The 11,613-nt window shown below is 43.0% G+C and overlaps 1 protein-coding gene and 1 pseudogene across 1 annotated transcript; one reads left to right on the top strand and one right to left on the bottom strand.

Annotated features, from left to right (window-relative positions):
* Nucleotides 1-336: 336 nt before the first annotated feature.
* LOC100610659 (mitochondrial carnitine/acylcarnitine carrier protein-like) lies at nucleotides 337-1,203 on the bottom strand (annotated as a pseudogene).
* A 953-nt stretch (nucleotides 1,204-2,156) lies between these two features.
* IL17F (interleukin 17F) lies at nucleotides 2,157-11,010 on the top strand. Its single transcript, XM_527409.6, has 4 exons — nucleotides 2,157-2,243; nucleotides 3,210-3,312; nucleotides 8,779-8,999; nucleotides 10,559-11,010. The coding sequence occupies exons 2-4, from the start codon at nucleotides 3,280-3,282 to the stop codon at nucleotides 10,794-10,796; spliced, it is 492 nt and encodes a 163-aa protein (XP_527409.2). The 5' UTR covers nucleotides 2,157-2,243; nucleotides 3,210-3,279; the 3' UTR covers nucleotides 10,797-11,010.
* Nucleotides 11,011-11,613: the final 603 nt, after the last annotated feature.

Raw genomic sequence — 11,613 nt, 5'->3', positions numbered from 1 at the left:
GAAGCTGAGATTACCTCTTTAATGAGAAACACTTTGGGTGTGGTAGGGCCAACCGTCAACTGGTAGGCAGTATTCTTGCCACAGGTAGTATCTGGTCTAGAAACTACTAGATCTCCAAATCCTCTTAAGATCCCTTACTTTGACAAGAATGAATTCAAGTTGCGAAATGACACACCAACTTGTACAAGGTAGAGGATGTCATTAAGGCAACAGTCTCACCAAGTCCATGCGCAGAGCTCTGATCCCACCGTCTCCTCCCCTCATTCTCCAAGTCTGCTTAGTTCTGCCCACTACTCTTCCTTCTCAGCAACAGTTCCAGCATCCAGAAGTCTTGAGCAGCCTTCTGCCTCACAAGTTGGGGGTGGCCCAATTAAGAAACTTCATGGCAACTTCAAGGCCAAGGAAACAGGCTGCATTGGCTGGGAAGGCTCGGGTCATCACTGCATCAGACCCTTTAGACAAGGATGTGATTCCTTCATCCCAGATCAGCTCCCTCAGCACATCTCCAAAACTGTTAGGATATTTCCCAAGTGGTGCAGTCTGGAAGGGAGATTTGAGCACATCTTGCGGGACTGCCATTGCCCAGTTGAAGATCCCTGCAATGCACCCAGCCACCAGGATTCAAGGCACACTGAGCTCACAGACCCTCTTTCCTTCCGGAGTGAAGATATTTTTTAGCCATTCATTTGTCATGAAATACGTTCCGCTAGCTGGAACATCTCACATAAGGGTAAGCACGGTCCCTTTGTAGATGCCTCGGATCTGAAACTCCTGGTACAACTTCTTTGCACAGTCCAAGGTTCCAGTGTACTTGGTTTCCCCTGAAGAAGGCTGAAAGTGTAACAAGGACTTGATGGGTTCTCCAGGGGTCGCGATGCCTGTGGTGAATGTACCAGATAACATCCCAGCTGCAAACAGCTGGGGATAGCTGAGCACATCTTCTGGGTGTTTCTGTCATAGTTTCTTCCTCAAACCAAACCCAAAGAAGCACACAGCAAAGATGGGGGTGACACCGATGATAGGGGCAGCCATTCCCTTATATAGCCCTGTGATGTCCCTTCTAAGAGTCTTTGGGAGACAGTCAAAAGTCCCAGAGTACATGGGAGGCTGTCTAGGCAAACTCGGTGGCTGTGTCTGCAGTCGGATCTTGACAGTGTCCAGAGGGTGCCCCATGAACACCAGGCACATGCCACCAAAGCCACTGGCCAGCAGGTTCTTGAGCAGGCTGATGGGCTTTGGCTGGTCGGCTATGGTCAGTCTGCCTATCCCTCAGTCTGTCAGTTCCTGGGCCGTCCTGGCTCTGCTGCCCCAGCTGCAGTGCCAGGGCTGCCAATCTTGCATTTAAAGGCTTCTACTTGCTAATTAATTTTGGTTAAAAAAAACCATTCTTAGAGATAGCCAAGGTAATGGGCATTTAAGTGTTGCATCAATGTGATTTTACATATATGTATATTTGTCCATGTCTCCTGGTTCATAACTCCCACAGCCCTCATTATATCCTAAGTGATAAAAATAATAAGCATATCTTTTGTTAGGGTATTTAGCTTTTTTGTCTTTGTTTCCTGAAGCAGCTTCAGACAGCTTCAGAGCAATAAAGGTGAAAAAGACAGTCTTTTATTGTAATGTTGGGGCACTTTAGGCCTAAGAAATAGGCCTCAGAAAAAAGAATCTCCCTCTCTAAACTTCTCCTGCCCACCTTTTCTCCCCAAGACCATAGAAACAGAAAATATCCTGTCATCTAACATCACCCCCCCACCTTTTGTCTTGGAGCTGGCCATAAAGAAATTCTTTGATTTACCTTGTCTAATCATAGGCCATAAGACCCTCAATTCAGGAAGGGTCCTCCCCTCTACCCAGGAGGAAGGAAGGCTGCTCAGAGAGGCCAAGAAAAATCTGAACAGGCAGGCCTGGCTGAGTTTCCTCATTCAACCTGTTAATATCAGGTTATACCCTTTTTATCCAATCACATTTGTTTACAGTTTTCCATGTTGTAATCATGTCTGCCCAATGAAGACTCCATAAAAGGCCCAAGAGGATGGGATATAAAGAGCCTTTGGACCGCTGAACTTGTGGAAGTTCTAAGAAAGGTAAACAGTAACTCATCCCTGTGCTGGGAGGGTGGTGCACCCCAGCTCCATGGGAAAGAACACTTCTGTGCTTGCGACACTTTCAGACCTTGCCCTGTGTACCTTTTCATCTGGCTGTTGACTTGTATCCTTAAAAATATCCTTTAGAATATACTGGTAAATATAAATTAGTGTTCCCTAAGTTTTGTGAGCTGTTCTAACAAATTAATCAAGCCTAATCAAACTCAAGCGGTTTGTGGGAACCTGAACTTGAGGCCAGTCGGTCAGAAGTCCCAGAGGCTTGGACCTGTGATTGGTGCTTAAAGTGGGAGCAGTTTTGTGGCACTGAGCCTTCAGCCTGTGGGATCTGACTCTACCTACCTGGAGATAGCGTCAGAATTGAATTGGATTAGAAGATGCTTAGCTGGCGTTGGATGCAGAATTGATTGCTTGCTGGTTGATGGAGATAAATGCCCACATACATGGTCATGGAAATCTTTTGTGTTGCTGGTTGTGGTGTGAGAGCAGAGGAAAACAGTTTGTTTTTTCAACACAATGAATAGTGATTATTTATTAAGCACCAGTAGGAGTCTAACCATGGGGTTAAAAAATAATTAGTTCAGGGAGATAACAAAACTACCAGGGTATATCATTTCTGAATTTTTCACTTATGTCATTCATTTCTTTAGTTTTGTTTTCCCATTCATAAAATGGAGGTAAAGATAGTTTAGTACCAAGGCTCCTCTAAGGATGAGTTTTCTCCCATTTACATCACGATTCATATTGCGTGACTGGAAAGTAGAACATATGGTCCGTGACAAGGGTGTTGGCAATTTGTGGAAGAACAAAAAAGATTTGACAACAATTTCTAACTTGGTTCATCTCTGTAGTAAATTAAAAATTTTGCTCTGATTTGTGGGCAATGGGGGTGGAAGTAGGGTAGAAAGAAAGAAAAATTTGGTCCTTTTCCTGTCATCCCTTTCTTTAGGGTCCCCCTTTTGTTCCCCTTCGGGAAATGGAATAAAAAAAAAACCCCTGCATTCGTCAGTAACTCCGGGTCAACCACAACTTAAAGACAGTAAGCAGGTCAATCGAAACAGGGGCAATGATTGCTATAAAACTAACAGGTACTCTCATTGATAGAACACAGGCATACACAGGAAGATACATTCACAGAAAGAGCTTCCTGCACAAAGCAAGCCACCAGTGCAACATGACAGTGAAGACCCTGCATGGCCCAGCCATGGTGAGTAGCAGCAATCATTCTGGTTTAAGGACAGTCATGCCTAGGATTTCAGAAAACAGAATCCTAAGGAATTAGGTTTGATTGGGGTCTTTTTGGAATTACTTCTTAAAAAACAGAGATGACTTTAATTTTGACTCCTGTCTGGTGGAGAAAAAGAAAAAAATAACTAGAAAAGTTATAATGGCATAAAAATGCAGCTCCTGGCCAGGCGTGGTGGCTCATGCCTGTAATCCCAGCACTTTAGGAGGCCAAGGTGGGCGGATCACATGAGTTCAGGAGTTCGAGACCAGCCTGACCAACATAGCGAAACCCGGTCTCTACTAAAAATACAGAAATTAGGTCGAGCCTCGTGGCTCACGCCTGTAATCCCAGCACTTTGAGAGGCTGAGGTGGGTGGATCACTTGAGGTCAGGGGTTCGAGACCAGCCTGACTAACTTGAAACCCTGTCTCTACTAAAAATACAAAAATTAGCTGGGCGTGGGGCAGTTGCCTGTAATCCCAGCTACTCGGGAGGCTGAGGCAGGAGAATGGCTTGAACCTGGGAGGCGGAGGTTGCAATGAGCCAAGATCACGCCACTGCACTCCATCCTGGGTGACATAGCGAGACTCTGTCTCAAAGAAAAAAAAATGCAGCTCCTCACCCAATGGCTTTTGCCCAGGTGGTGTTAGTGTGTGCCCAGGTGGTGTTAGTGTGTGCAGTCCTTGGCATCACAGACAACTAGCATGTTCTTTCCTGTGGCCATCCATTATAGAGTCAGGTTGGCCTGAAATTCTTATCTCATGGTGGGAGCTTGGCCAGCCCTTTAGGGATTATATACATATACATTTTAACCAAGGAAACTGGGGCCTCAAGAGGTTTAATGATTCCCCTGAGATTACAGGAGTGCCCTGGATGGAAGAAATGAAATCACCTAGTGTTGACTTTGGACAGCTCCTAGAGAAGGGAAATTTCCCATGTCTCTGATTGCTATTTATTTATTTTGTACCATCTCATTCTTCTTGGAGGAAAGAGAGATGTTAATGCAATGAAAATCTAGCCCCAGCAGGTCTGGAATCTTGCCTGGCATTAGTCAGATAAAGCCTGGGAAGAATTTACTATAGAGGTACATGAAAACAGGGGTTAGGAAATCCTGCATCATATTATTGGCTTAGATAATTTCCTTTTTTTCTCCTTTTACAAGCCATACAACTTAAAAGAGCTTGAATATCATAACAGGTTCATGGCATATAGCAATGGTATGTTTTATTTTATATTTATGTGTTATTTTAAAGATTACATGTAGCTCAGCAAAGTGCCATATTTAGGGGCATAGGCTTTGATGTCAGGCAGACCTGGCTCCACTGCTTGCTAAATGTAGGATTTTTGGGTAACTTATTTATCTTCTGTGTGCCTCCGTTTCCTCAACTGTATGGTGGGGATAACAATGGCATCTTTCTCTTGGCATTTATTGGGAGGATTAATTAATATCTTTGAGAATAAATGAGTCTATACTGTGTACTGGCAGATTTGTGTATGCTTAATTTTCAGTTAATTTGGCCATTCTAATAAACAATGACTGATAATGATAGAGAAAGCATTCAGTAAGTGTTAACTGTTCATATTAATATTGTTATTATTGTCCTGGAAATTCTGATCAATCCACTGAAGTAGATGGGAATACTTTCCACTTTATACAGATGAACAAAAGCTCAATTAAGCTATTTATTTAACATTGCTGGATACTGTAAGCACAAGAACTGGTACACCAATCTAAGCTTTCTGTCTCCACATACAGTATGCTTTTCTGTATGTGGAGAAAAATCAGAGGCAAGATTTGTGAATTTAAAGCCATTGCATCCAAGCAATTCTGTTGGGTAGCTTTGTGCTCCATAGCTATTTCTAATTCTAGTTTCCTTAAAGAAATCTGTTGGGTTGTCAGCAAGAAACATAACAGTGCAAGGAGCATTGGAATAGGATTAGAAGTTGAGAGGTGCAGGCAGATAGGACATCTTCAATAAGTAGTTGAGGCAAATTCTCATGGACCTAGAGGTTGGCCAGGTGCATGCTTACATGTGTCCACACATTGCTGGTGAGTATAGAGGATGGATGTTCAGGTTGCTCAGGTGAGCTCACATTAGAGTGAGGTGCAAAGCTAGGCTGAGAAGGTTGTTGTCCTGTTACAGCTCACCTTCACCTGGTGCTTTCCCTTGCCTCTGTCCCCTATTATACAGATTGAGAGCGATATCTATTCATCTGCTTTATAGGTGGCATATAAGAGTTCAAGTCATGCTCTGGATTTCTCTGAGAGGTGCTGTTTAAATCATTCTTAAGAACCAGCAACAGCCTGGTTCAGAGCCCCTGCTCTGTATTACATAACCACTAAAATCTACAGTTTCAGATCAAAAGCTTTGTGGAGCAAATTGGAGTATTTGCAGACATCATCTGATTTCCTGATAACGAGCTATGTGACCTACAACACTTATGCACATCTAGTACAGCTGTCACATTACTTAAAACACTTGGCTCTTCTAATGAGACAAAACTAAGATTAATGTTGGTAATAATAAAAATGACCTTCAATGAAAATAGCACTGACTACTGACACCTAGGTTTGAGTCCCCAGACTGGTACTCATAGGCTGGTGAACCCAATCAAGTTATTTATTCCCTCTGGGACAGAACTCTTTCACCTGTCTAATTGGGATAATTAATACTAGCTCTGATTACCTCACCAGGTAGTTGTGAAAAATCCAGTGTTTAAAGAGATGTAAAAGAATTTTCTAATATACTCTAAGAATATATAAGCAAATGTAATAATGACTTGTTAGAAGCATGGTAATTATTGCTAAGTCATATAACTCCAATGTATGTATTTAAAAGTTTTCATAATGAAAATTAATAGTGATTCAGTGAGTATGACACAGAAGAGGAAAGAGAAAACACAAAGGAGGAATTTACTTAAGAACCCTAATGATGTGATTGGTAGGCTTGGGAAGTTATCTAAGACCCTCTAATATAAGTTGGCATCTTTTAAAAAAAAAGTCATAGCAGGCCAGGCGTGGTAGCTCAGGCCTGTAATCCCAGCATTTTGGGAGGCCGAGGTGGGCAGATCACTTGAGGTCAGGAGTTCAAGACCAGCCTGACCACATGATGAAACCCTGTATCTACTAAAAATACAAAAAATTATCAGGTGTGGTGGCGCACGTATGTAATCCCAGCTACTCGGGAGGCTGAGGCAGGAGAATTGCTTGAACCTGGGAGGCGGAGATTGCAGTAAACCGAGATTGTGCCACTGTACTCCAGCCTGGGCGACAGAGTGAGACTCCATCAAAACAAACAAACAAACAAACAAACAAACAAACAAACAAACAAACGCCATAGCAGTTTGTCAAGACAGAAGGTATATGAGTGTAAATTCCACATCTATCTAGTCCACTGTGTAGCAAAATATAGAGTTAGCAAGAGTCGCCAGTATTGGATACTTATCATATGCTGCCAGTGTTCTTCATAATTTATATGGATCATCTCATTTAATCTTCACTTTTTTTTTTTTTTTTTGAGGAAACAGAGTCATAGCTTCTAAGAGTCCTGGAATTGAGTTACAGACCCTGGACTTCTGACTCTGAAGCCCATGCCCTGAGCTACCACACTATAAAGTCAAGAGCTAGTTGTTGAATGAATGAACGATTGTGGGGGATGAAAGTTGATGATTGCTGATTATCTAAAGGCAAATCAGCCTCATTCTGACTTTTCTGGGTCAACCTTGCTTTCAACTTCTTTTTAGTATCAGCTTCCTCAGTATGGCAAATGGACACTATGACCTTTTTGTTTACTCTTATTGTTTTTTGTCTCTAGTATCTGCAAAATATGAAAAGGAGGGCCTTTGAAACCAACATGTCTAATCACCTTCCCTACCTTAACTCATGGAAGGTGTGAGCCTGAACAACGCTAAGCCTAGAGAATAAAAGCAACTTATCTTCAGCTCTTTTTTTTTTCCAAGAAGGAGTCTCGCACTGTCGCCCAGGCTGGAGTGCAGTGGTGCAATTTTGGCTCACTGCAACCTCCACCTCCTGGGTTCAAAGGATTCTCCTGCCTCAGCCTCCCGAGTAGCTGGGATTGCAGGCGTGCACCACCACGCCTGGCTAATTTTTATATTTTTAGTAGAGATGAGGTTTCACCATGTTGGCCAGGCTGGTCCTGAACTCCTGACTTCAGGTGATCCACCCACTTCGGCCTCCCAAAATGCTGGGATTATAGGCGTGAGCCACTGCACCTGGCCTTCAGCTCTTCTTCTGTATTATGTTGTGAGTTGGTGATGGGCCTTGCTCATCCCCAGTAAGGGTCAGTGGCAATGGTGGGTGAGCAAAGCATGGTTGTGACAAAGGGAATCTGGCAAGATTTTTAGCTTTTCTTTTCATTAGGTCTTCAGTGCACTTTCATTCTTTGCGCATTCCTATAACACCAGATAAACTGGCATTTCAACGTAAGTATAAAAAAATGCTCCAGAGCTAAAGAGAAATAGTTTCCATATTCTCTGTTGTTGTGCATCATTAGTGCCCCGGTTTCTTTCAATTAGCATGGATAATTGGAACTTTGCTATCTTTGGTTTTGCATAATGTTTTTCTTAATGCAGTGAGCTTAACTATATAGTTCAATTTAGCTGTATCATTTTGTTCATTCATTCACTCATTCACTCTTTCATTCATTCCAAAAGTGTTTATGGAAAATGTGTAATATGCAGGAACTTACAATCTAATGGGTGTAGATCTGACAGGAACACAGATACTACATTTCTAGACAATTAAAAAATGCTGCTTGAGTGCTAGATGATCAAAGCTTTATAATTTAAGGATAATAAACATGCTTCTGATTGAACCATTTTAGGGACTGTTCTTAGAGGAGATCACATCTGAGCTGGGCCTTAATGGAAGGGTAGGATTTTGACAGACAGAGTATTCTAGGCAGTGTATACTAGGTAGAGGGGTGGCTCCGAAGAAGGATTTTGTGGGAGATTCATGGGATATCAAGTTGGAAATAAAAACAAGAGCTATCGTTTATTAAGCCTCTATTTTTGTTATACAGATTTATAGGTGTTTTATATAGAACATTCTATTTAATCTCATTAGTAGTCTCATAAAGTGAGCATTATTATCCAGTTGGAAGGAAGAGAAACTAGAGGCTCAGCAAGGAAGCCAGGATAGGATTTTAACTCAATCTCAGACCCTTGCATCTTTCTGTCTCACTGTTTGGGAGCTTTTAGACTATGGAGGGCTTCAGTTACTAGCTAGGCTACTGAGTTTAGTTCTCAGTTTGGCACCTTGATACCTTTAGGTGTGAGTGTTCCCATTTCCAGGTGAGGAACTGAGGTGCAAAGAGAAGCCCTGATCCCATAAAAGGACAGGAATGCTGAGTTCCGCCAGACCATGCATCTCTTGCTAGTAGGTGAGGCGAGTCTCTAACTGATTGCAGCGTCTTCTATTTTCCAGGTCAAGTACTTGCTGCTGTTGATATTGGGGCTTGCCTTTCTGAGTGAGGCGGCAGCTCGGAAAATCCCCAAAGTAGGACATACTTTTTTCCAAAAGCCTGAGAGTTGCCCGCCTGTGCCAGGAGATAGTATGAAACTTGACATTGGCATCATCAATGAAAACCAGCGTGTTTCCATGTCACGTAACATCGAGAGCCGCTCCACCTCCCCCTGGAATTACACGTAAGTGCAAATGAGACTGATTTTCACATTCTTTGGAAAAATATGTTAATTCATTCTAATCATAAAGTAGAAAATGTAGAATACATAGAAAAAATAAAAGGGAAAATCCTCTTAACAATGAAAATTTCACTTTACCTGGGAGCTCATATCTTTCTTGTTTTGGACTAGGTTCACCTTTGTGGTTGATGGTCCTAATATTTTGCTTCCACGTTCTCATAGACTTTGTGCCTTTTTCTGCTTCATGTAGTTCTAGGATAGAATTCACAAATTTTCCTGTGTTGGAAGAGAGGGTTCTTTAAAGCAGATTGCATAATTATCTCCTCATGAGGATAAATGGGAAACAGAAAAGTCAGTTTAAGGAGATTCACTCAGATTAGACATTATCCTTTAAGGAGTGGGAATGAGTGGAGGAGAAAGGCCAGTCTGGGAAATCGGATGTTAGGTGGAGACCTTCAGGGTACAGTCTTGTAATTTGGCATTAAGATACAGGTTCTTGGAACACCAAGCACTCCCTCATACTCTCCAAATGTAAGTATCAAAGTAGATTCCAGGGACAATTGAAGTGCTTCTGGGGTTGTCACATAGCTTCTCATGTGAGTGTGTTATGAGAAAACCTTGGGACGGTAGTGCCCCCTGCCTCGAATTGGGAAGATATGGAGAGATCAAAGAATGACTTGGACAAGTCCAGCTTAGCGAGTGGATGAGTTTATTAAGACTTACATATGGGGCGCCCTAGGGCCACAGCAGGACAGATCTAGAGATCCGCTCTGCCTCCCATCTCTAAGCTGCTCTTAAGTGAATTTTCTGGCTCTTTGCCTACTGTGTATGTCCAGTGGGACTGTTTTCCTTGGTAGGTTCTCAGATACTGTCTGAGATGTTTGGGTTCTCAGTGGCCTGCTCCTTGGCTGTGCATGGTGGCCTTGGCTCACTGCCCATCCTTCAGGGTTCAGACAGTGGACACACACCCTCAAGTAGCCTGGTGGGGGTCCTGTCACACTACAAGTGGAATATGTACAATGGCAAGCTGGCAGTATAAATGTTGTGGTCTTTATGCCTCCAGGCAGAGGGGCCTATTAAAGGAAAAATGGAGAGGTCTGAGATTCACAGACCTCTGGGGCTGTGGCTTTCCTTTCCAAGCAGCAGGCTCTGTAGACCGACTAGTGATGGAAGACTGACTAGTGACGTTCAATCTCCAGGCAGAGAATAAAGAATAATTGTAATAATAATAATAATGCCAATGAAAGATCTAATGTTAATTGAATGCTAACATTTGTACAGTGGGGTATTTTATATGTACTTGTATCACTGAGTATTCTCAACAGTCGCATGAGAAAATGGTATATGAAAATCCCCATCTTATAGTTGAGGAAACTGAGGCTTAGAAAGGTAAGCCACTGCCAGAGGCTGGTGTATGCTTCCAGGCTGTGTGGCTCCAGAACCTGTGCCACAGCCCTGCAGAACTGCCTCCCTGCAGGTGAACACCCAGTGCTGTGGGGCTCTCATCCGCTGTCTTCCTCCCCCATGCCTCACCATTGTGCTTTGGCTTGCTCCTCCTGCAGTGTCACTCGGGACCCCAACCGGTACCCCTCGGAAGTTGTACAGGCCCAGTGTAGGAACTTGGGCTGCATCAATGCTCAAGGAAAGGAAGACATCTCCATGAATTCCGTTCCCATCCAGCAAGAGACCCTGGTCGTCCGGAGGAAGCACCAAGGCTGCTCTGTTTCTTTCCAGTTGGAGAAGGTGCTGGTGACTGTTGGCTGCACCTGCGTCACCCCTGTCATCCACCATGTGCAGTAAGAGGTGCACATCCACTCAGCTGAAGAAGCTGTAGAAATGCCACTCCTTACCCAGTGCTCTGCAACAAGTCCTGTCTGACCCCCAATTCCCTCCACTTCACAGGACTCTTAATAAGACCTGCACGGATGGAAACAGAAAATATTCACAATGTATGTGTGTATGTACTACACTTTATATTTGATATCTAAAATGTTAGGAGAAAAATTAATATATTCAGTGCTAATATAATAAAGTATTAATAATTTAAAAATACTTCAGGTGTTTGTTTGCATTCCCAGCTTGTACTCACAGACTGTGTAGCCCTACACATTTTGGAATTCTATATGCCTATCATTTGTTTTTCATATTTCCTCATCAGAGCACCAGTGTTAGAGTTGTTTTGTTATTAATGATGCTTGGAGGTTGGTTACATAGAGAGTTAAGGAAAATGGTGCAAACAGAACTCAGGTTCCTTAGTGACACTTTCCTGCTTCATTATCCCAACTACATTATTTTACAAAGCAAGTACTTCTTGGCCACTGTGCTAGCCAGTGGAGACACAAAGAAAAGTAAGAAATGCATATGGAAGGGCCATGTGTTAATAGAGGCCATCCAAAGAGCCCCTGGTCATAAGGGCCATGGTGGCCACTTTGTTTCCTCCTCTGACTTCTGGGCCCTTTAGGGGTCACTGTTTGTCTTTTGTCCATCTCTTTCACATCTTAGGGGCACGCAAGCTTCTAGATTCTGATCTCCATGCCACTCTGAGGAAACTCAGAGGTCTTCTGGTGCTTCTGTTGCACACCACATTTTCTCCTTTACTTCCAGCATGCCACTAACT

This window comes from Pan troglodytes, chromosome 5 (genome assembly GCF_028858775.2).
Source record: "Pan troglodytes isolate AG18354 chromosome 5, NHGRI_mPanTro3-v2.0_pri, whole genome shotgun sequence".
NCBI lineage: Eukaryota > Metazoa > Chordata > Mammalia > Primates > Hominidae > Pan > Pan troglodytes.
Note: the sequence above shows the minus strand (reverse complement) of the source record. Positions and strands in the feature narration are given on the sequence as shown.